The following is a 12,011-nucleotide window of genomic DNA, read 5'->3' on the forward strand; positions in this document are numbered from 1 at the left end:
TGCTACTGTTCTTGGTTGCACATTGTCTTCGCCCGAAGATACGGCGGGTGGTGTCTGCAGGGAAGTGTTCCTTCTGTAATGGAGTCTTTGGTCGTCCCTCTCATGAATATAACTTAGTGTGTCGACGGTAGGTATAGTATGTAGCGCTCACTATGGGATTTATGCTATTGACGCAGAATATCAACAGATGACCTGTACTGGTGTCTTATCCAGAGTAGAGGCATTGATGTACGGCCCGGGGAGTGATATGCTTGCACCGTTGTGATCTCACGTGTCTCCCCAATGCAGCAGCTGCTCAAGAGACATGACCGAAAGGAGTCGACCAGAGTGAAGCTTCGTTCTCTTTGTTCAACTTCCAAGTCAAGGTAACGAAGGGATGAAAAGGGAATAGTCCCGTCCTGTTTAGGACCCCTTGCTAATCCGGATTGAGCAACGGGGCAAACGCCTTCCGGAAGCAGCATCAATCAGAAGGCACTTGGAATACTTAAAAAAGTCGATCGGGAGGAAACTCTCAATCCTATAGACATTTCTTCATCCTTGCAGCTTTCATCCCCATGATTGTACTGGACGTGCCTGACTCGATTCTTTCCATCGGTTCACACCTGCCAAGCCGGTCTGGCCCGCATTAGCGTGCGTAAGCGTGGGATATCCCTTGGGCAACGCCGATTGGATTGGATTGCAATACTACTAGTAGTTGCTGGGGTCGCTGTTTTGTTTTCCTATGTCTTGTTCGCCTGAGTCTTGAATCCCAACTTGATGCAAATCAATTGATATCCATCGACTTGGTCACCGCCGACGGTCGAACTGCCAGAACTCTTCCATTCCTTCCCCGCATCCGTTGCGGCCGTCCAAACATTGAACGCCACTGATCGATAGTGTCGCATCCTGATCTCTGGGTATGTATGTCTCTGTAGCGGGAACCTAAATTGTCTCTTCTTCATGCTTCTCGCAATGCTTATTCTCTACGGATATATAGTTCGCTCCGAGGAAGATATACTCTCTCCCATTCCGGTGAGACGTCAACGCCGTCCCACACTGACCATTCTACCGACCGCACGGTGACGTATTCAGCATTCCGTCCGATGTCCACCGGTTCCTCTCAATCATGACGGGTAAGACGAGGCGGCATGCCTCCGCGTACAACAGCCGAGACGCGGTGATAGATGTCGAAAAACAGCCCTTCCGGCCTAAACACCACCGACAACATAGCCACAGCTCGTTCGACTCAGATAGTGGTGACGACTCTGTGACCTCCTCCGCTGCTTCCTATCAACCCATGCTAGACGGTCCCGCACGCCGCCGTCCCCGGCCCGTGACGGGGTTCTATCGCGTGCCCAATCGGATCATGAGACGACTGTGCTTTGGGTTGTTCATCGCGCTCGTACTCTTCATCCTTACCCTCTTTCGATTCACAATCAGATCCTCCGTTACCCAGGTCCCCCTCGAAGTTCCAAAGACAACCCCAAAACCGCCCCAGTGGGAGAGTTTCCCTTTTCTAAAACGATATCATGGTGGGCTGCGGTCCCTGGTGCCGCGTAAAGGCCAGGTACCTGAATACCCAGGTGACAACCCAGATGTGATGGGACTGGGGGGCGATGCCGAAGCGAATGCAACAGGCCTCCAAGCTTGGGATGAGGCTCTGCCCATTTCTAGTCTAGCTTTCGATCCGTACCCCAACTACACCTCGCCGGAATACATTGCAAAATACGGCGAGAAACGGGAATGCTTCTTAGACGAAAAAGAAACAATGCGCATTCCCCTGGTTCATTCCTATCCTGGTGTGCCTCGTGGGTTTCCAGAAGCCGTCATGGGCTCAAATGAAGAGATAGGCATTCGGGATGATGTCTGCTTTGATCGCTTTGGCCGCCTAGGTCCCTATGGGTTAGGATATAGTGTCAGGAAAGGTGGCATTGGTGCTGGCTTGGAGGGCCATCGAGAAGGCGCGGAACATGTCTGGGATGAATATCCACCAGTGGACTTTCGCAAAGTCGACTGGGCTGCCGCTCAGAATCGGTGCCTGGTAGCAAATGGTCATCGCTTCAAAGACCTCCCACAGCCGCGTTCGAATCGCTTCCTGTCTATGCCAATCGGTGCTCGAGACTTAAATGACAAACCTCAGGAGGCTGCTCCTGTCGACCCTGAGCTGCCTCAAGCGGGGACAGGGCGCTTGCCTCGAACAGCGGTGATTATACGGACGTGGCACGACTTTCACTATACTCCCGAGGATATATTGTATCTGCGATCGTTGATCTCCGAACTCTCTCTGCTTTCCGGTGGAGAGTACACGATTCACTTTCTAGTGCATGTCAAAGATGAGAATCTCCAAATCTGGTCCGATGATGAGACGTATGAACGAGTGCTAAAGGATGCCCTGCCAGAAGAATTTCGCGGCATGGGTACTCTTTGGTCGGAGCGACAGATGTCCCTTCTGTACTCCGGACTGGAAGAAACATGGACCCGGGGGCTACCCATTCATGGCGTATACCGCAGCACCCACATGCCCACGCAGTATTTTGCGCAGCAGCATCCGGAATATGACTACTATTGGAACTGGGAGATGGATGCACGCTACACTGGTCACTGGTATCATCTCTTCGACAAGGTTGCGAGCTGGGCCCGGGCGCAGCCACGGAAGGAGCTGTGGGAAAGGAATGCTCGCTTTTATGTCCCCGATGTCCATGGAACCTGGGAAGATTTCAAACACATGGTACGGGTGCAGACTGAGATTGGGACCAACAGCCCTAACAACTTATGGAGTGCGCCCCGACCTGGGCAGGACCAGTCCTCAGGAGATAAAGCTCGTCTTCATCAACAGGGAGATAAAGCTGTCTGGGGTCCGGACCGGCCTGACGAACGCGATATCCTTGAAGTTGAGGGAGAAGGAATCCCACCGACCACGATGGACAAGGATCGGTACGACTGGGGGGTTGATGAGGAAGCGGACTTGATCGTTTTCAACCCTCTCTACGACCCCGAAGGAACAAGCTGGCTCCTCCGCGACGACGTGACAGGATACAACAAGGATAACGGTATGCCCCCACGTCGTGCGGCTATTATCACCGCGTCCAGACTCTCGCGCAAACTGCTGCACACCATGCACCAGGAGATGGTTCACAAACGCCACAGTATGTTTTCCGAGATGTGGCCCGCCACCACCGCCTTACACCACGGGTTCAAGGCAGTCTACGTGCCCCATTCTGTCTATATCGACCGGAGATGGCCGACTAAATACCTCGAGTCCGTGTTCAATGCAGGCCGCAACGGCGCATCGGGCGGTGCCAGAACCTCTATTTTCGGAGACCGCGAGCACAACTTCAGGGGCACTACGTGGTTTTACTCGGCCGGATTCTCGCCGAACCTCTGGAGACGCTGGCTGGGCTACAAGGTGGACAACGACGGTGGTGAGCTGGCTGAACTAGCCGGTGAAGGCAGAATGTGTCTTCCTCCTATGCTTCTCCATCCTGTCAAGGATGTGGAAATGATAATCGACGACGGTGCCAAGGAAGGCGAGTAGGGCATGCACCTTTATAGCTGCACTTTGGCTTTGGCTTCTCTAATGATTCAAGATAAGATATATGTGGCTTTATGTTTTTTCAACGATCTTCTTGTGTATATGTGTGACGTATCTGGTTTTGTGGGCGAAAAGGGGCGTTCTTGATTGCTTAGGTATTGATCTATACCTGTATATGAATGAACTTGCATGAATTGGCCTTTGAAGATGGAGATTTGTATCCGTACCTCTGGGCCTAGATTTAGATGTGTCTTTTTCAATATAGATGTGTGCTATGTGCTTGTCTATCCGTACGTCATGCATCTCTCGAGAGTCAATCGTAATCCCCTGGATGGATTATTATGGTAGTATAGTGAAAATTGAAAATGTCATACCCCATTACTCTGTTCATATCTCTTAAGGTCTAGATCTATGCCACTAAAGCATCACATTCTACAATTTCGACTGGGCTTGATCCTGTCCCTGGGATACCAAGCCCGCTTCTATAGCCTTGATCTGCAGAGCCAGGAATTTAGAATAGATACGGCATAGGGCTAGGTTTCCTCCATGGAACCAGAAGCCTGGGTGGCCGCTGGGTCGCCACATCTATATTGCTGTTAGTATTGCCAAGTTTGTTGATAGTGTGCATACTGAGAGGAATGGGAGGGAAAGGGTAAGCATGAGCGTAAGATGAACAATACAACGTACCGCATTGACCTCTCCTTCCTCATCAAGATCCCAGACATCCTTGCACCGGTCTGCGACTGTATCACCCAGGATTTTGCGGACGGTGGTCCGCATGTTATCGTATCCCGTCGCAAGGACGACGATGTCTGCTTCAAGAGCGCTGCCGTCTTTCAGGATCAGACTGCTCTCATTGAACCCGGTGATTCCCTCGGGACTACGCTTGACTTTGATCTTGCCGTCGGCGATGAGCGGGCTGCATCCGACGTCAATGTAGTAGCCTCCGCCTCGGGTCATATATGCGCGGGAGATGCCGGCGCCGTCTACGCCGAAGTCGAGCTCGAAACCTGCCTTTTGGAGGCCCTCCAGTATATCTCTTTCTGCAGCGTATGCTCTCTTTGTGAAGTGGACGGCGAGTGCGAATTGGACTGGGTATGGTAAGCTTTCTGCCATGATGTCGGCTTCTTCTGTTGGTGGTCTGTTGGGATTTCCTATGTTAGTGTGATGATCCTTTCTAGCTTCTGAGGGGGTCCGTACCCGTTATCTTCGTGGAGGCCTTCGTGCATCATGAAGACACCCTTCTCTGCTGTGATGACGTATGTTCCACTTCTTTGGAGCATGGTTACCTGTGCACCGTTCTCGTAGAAGTTCTGAGCAATGTCGTGTCCGCTGTTCCCGGTACCGACAACGACAACCTTCTTCCCTCTAACGTCATGCTTGGATGCGTCATCGTGTTGACTACCATGGTATACCTGCCCCTTGAACTGGGGTTGTCCTGGGAAAGTCGGAACCTTTGGTTCGCCAGAGTGACCGGTGCACCAGATAAGATGGCGTGGATGGAGGGTTCGCTCGGACCCATCACCTCGGGTTACAACCACTGTCCATTGTGCTTTTGCGTCATCATATACCGCGGATTTGATGCTGGTCCGGAGCCACACGTTCAGCTCCATGATGCTAGCATATGCTTCGAACCAGTCGCCGAGCTTGTCTTTAGGGGTGAATTGCGGCCAGTTCTTTGGGAAAGGAAGGTACGCCATGTGAGTGAACTCCGCCGGATCGTGGGTTACCAGAGTCTGGAGTAAGACATTATTAGCAGAGTTCTTACACTACGTAGCTTTACCAAAATCGGGGCTTACCCTGTAGCGCTTTCTCCAGTTGTCGCCGATCCTCTCATTCCGGTCGACTATCAGGCAGGATACACCGAGGGATTGAAGCCGGGAACCCATATTAAGACCAGCTTGACCTATAGCATTGTGTCAGCTACATCCATACTAAGAGTTAGATATAGGTGAATATACTCACCGGCGCCAACAACAAGTGTAGTAGGCTCTTCATCTATGAACTCTTGTTGTCTTTGACGTCTTTCTAGCCAGTTTCCTTGACTGAGACCTCCCGGCATTGTTTCGATAGTTCCTTCTGGTCTTTTTGATCCGAGAGGCTCTTCGAAATCTTTAAATTCCTGTAGCGAAGTGTAGATTGAGTATGCTTTCCATGCTCCGGCGTCGTTTTGCGTGAGACGAAGAACGCCGGCTCCACGTCCGACACGGGTCTCAAAAAAGAACATGGAAGATATCCAGCTTAGGCCGTCCACTGGCCTGTCGAATGTGGGCTGAAACTTGCCCTCATGCTGCAGACGGAAGGCTGAAAGCTGAGACTTTGGTTGATGACGGCGAACGTAGTCTTCAATGTTGCTGCAGTTTTGAATTGTACGAAGGTCCCAATCCAAGGCTAGCATGTCTCTCCACCAGGACTCCTGGTGGAAGAGCTCTGGGAGTTGCGCAAAGTCTCCACGTTTAAGGAGAACTTCTATATTCGCGATCCATTGTTGGGCAATCGCACGAGGTTCTAGGGATCTAGTCCTCGAAGGCGTCACAGGGAGCTTGATAACGTAATGATTTTGAGCAAGAGACATTGTGAAACTAGAATCGGCTCCACAACCGCAAAATCTCCGCTCTAGGGAACGAAAGACGCTTCGGGTTCAGGTAATATAAGGGCCTGATAGAATCGTGTTCTACGACGCGATCCTGGCAGAAGCCTGGTCAGAAGGTCCTCTTTATACAGCATCGCTACAGAATCCGAGGGAAACTGGACCGAGATAAAGAAGAACCTGCGCTATCTTCGAGGGGGAGTTGCACAGCTGGAGCGAAGTCCGATAGAATCATAGAACCCAAGTCGGCAGAAGTCCGGAGGGACGATAAGATGTGGGGTATGAAGAAATACCCCGGAACAAAAGTAGCCGAGAGGGGCCAATGGTAGGTTTGCCGAAAGTGGTCCAGGAGGTAGAAAAGCTGAATCATTCGCAGTTTGAGAATCGCATGAATTCCCCCTTTCAGTAGTTCTTGACTGGTGTTTCCTTGCGTACCGTTGCCTGCCAGATTAGGTGATTGTAACCGCCTCCAAAGTTTCTACTTGTCGCAGCCGCTGAAGTGGGGGGCCTCAGTACATGGCAAAGAATGATTGAGTGTTATTGATGTGCTAATGCAAGCCACAAAGAGATGGCAATCCTGGCATTGTTTGGCTCGTCCCGCGGTTTTTGTTGGTTGTTTGTTGGGTGTAATTTTATGCTGACAAATTTTGACGGCAGTTCAGTTGCATAAAGAACCTGGATTGACAGCGAAGGACCCAAAAGATGGAAACCGAACCAACAACGGGAGTCACCTGCTCAACAGGTGATTGACAGGTGACTGCTGATGCTCACGTGGGTCAGCGCAAACGAAATGAAATTGTTTTTGCAAAGGAGACCTCCTTGTGTAACGAGATGAAATAGTCGGAATAAAAACAATGCACTTGCGGCATGGGTTGGCCCTTCCTCCGATGACCAATTATAAAGGCATCATGACACAGATTGGAGAATGAACTACGGATGAGTTGTCTGAGGAAAGAAAGAGCCTTCCTTGGTTGCTGGATGGCAACACGAGCGCGCTCTTACATTACAAAGAAGCACAGCCTTGTCCTATATAAGATTCCGATCGGCCTGGGCGCTGTCTCGTATCCCGAACATTGTTTGTTACACTTGTTTGCCTTAATATTAACCCTTCATCTCTTCCCACAGCCTCCTGGCAATCTCCAGCTTGCCATACATTAAACAGCTCTGCCCCATTTGTGAAGAAACAGGTGCACTCCGTCTTGATCACATTTCGAACAAAAATGCTGTCCAAATTCCTCGCCGCAGGCGCAACCCTGGCACTTTTCTTTTCATCCGCAATTGCCCTTGATGCCCCTGTCATCAAAGACAACCAACCTCAAACCGTGTACGAAGCTGTTTTCCAGGACAAAGACAACAGCACTGTTCGAGGAAAATATACTGCCTATGGTGCTGATGATGGAATTGGAATCCATTTTCGTGTTACTCTTACTGGAGTTCCGAAAGATACATTTTTAAGTTCGTACATACTGGGTTTGGATTCACTAACAATAAGACTGACGCGTGTTAAACGTAGACTACCACATTCACGACAAGCCGGTGCCCGAAGATGGCAACTGCTACTCCACAGGTGGACACCTAGACCCTTACTTGCGCGGTGACCAGCCTCCTTGCAATACCACCGTGCCTGAGACATGCCAAGTCGGGGACATAAGTGGAAAACATGGACCTGTGTGGACTGCCGATGGCGACTTCGACGTCTTGTACAGGGACTTCTTCCTTTCGAATGTGAAAGATACTGTCGCCTTTTTCGGTAATCGCTCGGTCGTTATACACCTGCCTGATAACAAAAGGATCAACTGTGGTAATTTCCACTTGGTGTCTGATGAAGAGGAGATGGGGAAAGAGGCGAAGAAAGACCAGGGTTGTTAATACGACGTGTTTTTCTTGCTAATAATACGTCCGGCGTAGATTCTAGTTGGGTATCTCGGTCTCGGTTATGGATGGTTTAGAAAGGCCGATGCTTGCCGTGTCGCTTTACGGTTTACCTTTTTTTTGTTGTTGGGAAAAGAAAAAATCAGGTCTAATAATAGTGATAATGCATTCGATTTCGGACTAGTCTTTCCATTTCTGTTTTCAGATTGTTACCTATATACTATTGAGAGGCTCTGCTGGTTAAAAAAGGCCCCCAAAAGCGTTCCCAAAGTTGTGTTAGGCCCCCCAAGCACGAGTCTAGAGGACTAGCATTATGGGGCCTGATATCCTTCGCTCCACACCGAGTGGCGGTAGATGTCGCTGGATCAAAAACCTTACGCCCTTTTTATAGGGCGTATTTTTGCGCAGCTGCATCTGGAGAAGAGCTTGCCCTTTCCACGGCAGTTACGAGAACCCCGATTAGTATCCGACTCTGTTCTTCGGGAACAATGGAAACTGGCCGCAAACGGAGGCGACTGGCGACGGCGTGTAACTGGTAACATGACCGTTTTTTTAAACTTAGGCGTGCGGCACTGTCTAGTCCCCACAGCCCCAGTAATCTGACAACGGAACCCGATTTCACCAGGTCGGTCTCAGGTAGGCTGTCCGTCCAAGCTCTCAAGCCTGCTTTGAATTGCATTCTGATCATCTTGTCCCTCTTCCGCCTTATATTCTTGGAGTACAATAGTCCGCATTAGGCGCCGAGGGGCGCGGCGACCCGTGAATAGCTCGAATTGCGCGAATCCTTGCTCTGGAAGGACATCAAGGCCGTCCAACGCAACCCAGCCACGGTGAGAAAGAGCTCGCATTTGTTTTACCAGCGGGGTATCGAGAGGCTTATAAGCGAGCTAGATAACAATTAACAGTCTGTCCAGGCATACTTTGCATATATCTTGAATAAGGCAATAACTTACCTCGACCACAACTCCACCGGTAGGGCTTCCAAGCCACCGAGAGGGTATTTCAAAGTTGGGGGCCGGCTGACCCCCGATGCTGTGCGCTGGTATGCACGAACATATCACGGTTGGTGGGTTATAGTTAGCCGGCCAACTATCTTGTAGTGAGCGTAGAGTATGAACTGTCGAGTGAGTCGTTGGCGCATTGTTGTTATGCGTAGGAAGATTTTGTCGATTGTAATGGTATGCTAACTTCTCGGCATTGGCAAAGGTACGGTTCCATACAAATATGTTCTGCACTCCCAAGTGGATCATAGAGTATACGGCAGCACGGGCCATACCGCCTGAGCCAATAACCAGCCCTGTAGACGATGGACGAATCGCGTTAGCAGGCGAAAGTCCCCGTCGAAGGCAATTGCAGATGCCAATCCAATCCGTGTTGTCTCCATGTAAGCCTTTTATCGGCCCTGCCCGGCTTTTCTCCAGATACAAGGAGGACCCTTTGGAAACAAGAGCGGGATCCTCCAGATCCCGGATTGGTATCAGAGTATTAACGGCCCCGATTGCTCGGGCGTGAGGTGACATTGAATGAAGGAGCGGGATAGATTCTGTCTTGTAAGGCAGACTGACACTGGTTCCTCCAAAGTTCGGGTTTGCTACTAACTCATTGAGGCCTCGCAGAGATGGTGACTGGCGAATACTATAAACGTGTGGCATCCCACATGCCTTATATGCTGCGTTGTGCATGGCGGGAGACAAACTGTAAGTTACATTGGCACCGAAAACGAAGAACTGCATCGGGTCCAGAGCGAAGGAGGCATAGAGCGCTTCTTGTGCCTCACGTAACGTGATGTAAGGCAGGTTCTTCGCTTGGGTCTCGGACAGTAGGGCTTCATTATTTACCGGTGTCAATATCGGGTTAAAACAGCAAGACAGCCGACCCAGTGAGCCTGAATTGTAGGCTATGAGAGGCAACTGCGGGCCAGGGAGACCTTGGATACGATGACGGAAGCGTTGGACAGCGTGGTTATCGTCCATTGATGATGCCGGCTGTGCCAATCGAACTATATCGCATCCGAGTCGTTTGGCACGTTCGTACAGCTCGAGGTAGACAGGACCGTCCCAGCCTTGGTCAACGGGTTGTATAGAAGCAAAATGCCCAATAACCTTGCTTGAGCCTTTCGAAGCGATAATTTGTGATAAGACACCGTCATCGTAAGATAGATCAACCGTTATGAAATCAGGAGCCAGTCGTAAACCATGGTGTATCAAATTTAGATATGCGGCACTAGAACGGTGAAACGGCTCATTATGCGGTGATGCCGAGCCAACCAGGCTTACATCGCTTTCAACATGGTATATCAGAGGGACAACAATGTTCCGCCGAATGTTAGCCATAGTTTGACTAATCCTATCCGCAAGGGTGGATTCGAGCCCTAGACGAGAGGAAGGAATATCCGTCACATCGATCTTTAGTTCGAAGGCATCTGCAGTTGATTCCAAATCCTCAATATTGAGATTCCTCGTGAAAAGAGTGGATATCGGTACAGATACAGCATAAGTGAAGATCCGTGTTTCGACTGGTTGCGTAGAGAGTGGGAATGATGCATGTTGGTTACTCAGGTCGGTAGCATTTCCAGTGGCGAAAGCAATGAAACGAACAAAGTCACGTTGCAACCGTTTAAGAGTCAGAAATGGCGTGAATGTTTGGGAGCGCTGATCTACTTCAAGCTCAAGCTGTGAATGATGCTGACCGCTCTTCCCTAATGTGAGATCTCCATGGCCGGTTTCCGAGACATTGAAGAACTCAAGGTTTGAACATGCGCGATAGATAGGACCCGAAAGCTCGAGAAAACGGCGAACTTTGTCTGTGTCCCATGCTTGTAGATATGCTTGAATACTTTCCGGATCTCGAATGATATGGATGACAGGATGCGTTTTTGCATATTCCCTGAGAAGCATTTGCCCACTGCGCTCCATGGAACCTGGCCCGCACGCGATGACCCAACCTTCTTTATGTTCCGATAGCATAGATTCCATAGCTCTAGCTTCCTGCTGACGATACTCGGCAATTCCATGTTCTTTCTTGAAAGCTGCACGTGAACGTCCTGTTACTTGCTGGAAATAGCGATCGGCATCAATCAATCGTCTTCCGGAAGTTGCGGCCAAGATGACCGCAAGACTAGACTTGCCTGTGCCACGAATTCCAACTAGTACAATGGAAACATTTGGTGCGAATGTCCTCTGTACCTGGAGGGGGCTCTCGAAGGATACAGGTGACGCCCTACTGGAGTTCAGCTCACGCGAAGAAGACTCTCTAGTGGTCTCCGCCGGCTCTGCCAGAGGGGAAGCGGTGATTATCGGATGCCCAGCATCTTTTCCAGAATTCAGTTCCAATGACAGATGTGCACTGGGGGTAGCATTTTGGTAGCGACCACTGTATGATAGCCTATTCCTTTCCTCAAGCCCTTCGATTTCAGATCGTTTACGTTTTGGCGGCCTCACGAGTATAGACATATTGTCACACTGAAGTAGGAGCGCCTATGTCTTCGGCAAATAAGGGCATTCCTGGTTTATGCGCGGCGTGGGTAGTGAGATGGAGACATTGAACAAGGAATAGATGTACGACTGATGGCGAAAATGTAGAAACCAAGGTACAAGTGCTCGGTAGGGAGAATTCACTGTAAAAAGCTAGAATAATCGGGGTGACGGCATGAGTGACTCTGCCAGGGTTCAACGCGGCGTTGGGCGACTGCCTCCCGTCCAAGAAAAATCAATCAATGTACGATGGTGGTTGTGGAGGTGGAGGAAGAGCTAAGGGGTCCTAATCGTGGGGAAGCGACACAGTTGGTTTGGGGGAGCCTTAGGGCCTCGGAGATTTGGATCCGTTGGAGTTTGCGGACAAATGCTCAGCCGTGAAAATTACCACCCACAGGGTTTAAAATACTGTATCGTCTAGAATCATTCTAGGTGGCAATTACTACCCCGCGGGGATTAACCCACTCGGGCGACATTCCCGAAAAACAGTATTGAGATACGAAATAATACCGAGTCTTACCGACAACTCAGTATAATATGACCACATTACTCGCAAGCATTGACT

The 12,011-nt window shown here is 50.2% G+C and overlaps 4 protein-coding genes across 4 annotated transcripts; 2 read left to right on the forward strand and 2 right to left on the reverse strand.

The window, feature by feature from the left end:
* The first annotated feature begins 745 nt into the window (after positions 1–745).
* BDV37DRAFT_220003 (DUF3405 domain-containing protein) lies at positions 746–3,549 on the forward strand. Its single transcript, XM_032080143.1, has 2 exons — positions 746–900; positions 977–3,549. Exon 2 carries the CDS (start codon positions 1,106–1,108, stop codon positions 3,512–3,514), a length of 2,409 nt encoding a protein of 802 aa, XP_031937187.1. The 5' UTR covers positions 746–900; positions 977–1,105; the 3' UTR covers positions 3,515–3,549.
* Positions 3,550–3,901: 352 nt separating this feature from the next.
* BDV37DRAFT_219971 (putative flavin-binding monooxygenase) lies at positions 3,902–6,703 on the reverse strand. The gene is made up of 5 exons (XM_032080141.1): positions 5,477–6,703; positions 5,311–5,417; positions 4,712–5,247; positions 4,199–4,652; positions 3,902–4,096 (listed from the first exon to the last, which is right to left on the reverse strand). Exons 1-5 carry the CDS (start codon positions 6,084–6,086, stop codon positions 3,944–3,946), a joined length of 1,860 nt encoding a protein of 619 aa, XP_031937188.1. The 5' UTR covers positions 6,087–6,703; the 3' UTR covers positions 3,902–3,943.
* Positions 6,704–7,321: 618 nt separating this feature from the next.
* BDV37DRAFT_287188 (putative cytosolic Cu/Zn superoxide dismutase) lies at positions 7,322–7,970 on the forward strand (the record flags this gene model as incomplete). Its single annotated transcript, XM_032088069.1, has 2 exons — positions 7,322–7,556; positions 7,615–7,970. 2 exons carry the CDS (start codon positions 7,322–7,324, stop codon positions 7,968–7,970), a joined length of 591 nt encoding a protein of 196 aa, XP_031937189.1.
* Positions 7,971–8,590: 620 nt separating this feature from the next.
* On the reverse strand, positions 8,591–11,733 carry BDV37DRAFT_219968 (putative quinate pathway repressor protein QutR). The gene is made up of 2 exons (XM_032080140.1): positions 8,927–11,733; positions 8,591–8,860 (listed from the first exon to the last, which is right to left on the reverse strand). Exons 1-2 carry the CDS (start codon positions 11,423–11,425, stop codon positions 8,606–8,608), a joined length of 2,754 nt encoding a protein of 917 aa, XP_031937190.1. The 5' UTR covers positions 11,426–11,733; the 3' UTR covers positions 8,591–8,605.
* Between the last annotated feature and the right edge of the window lie 278 nt (positions 11,734–12,011).

This window comes from Aspergillus pseudonomiae (genome assembly GCF_009193645.1).
Source record: "Aspergillus pseudonomiae strain CBS 119388 unplaced genomic scaffold BDV37scaffold_88, whole genome shotgun sequence".
Lineage (NCBI taxonomy): Eukaryota > Fungi > Ascomycota > Eurotiomycetes > Eurotiales > Aspergillaceae > Aspergillus > Aspergillus pseudonomiae.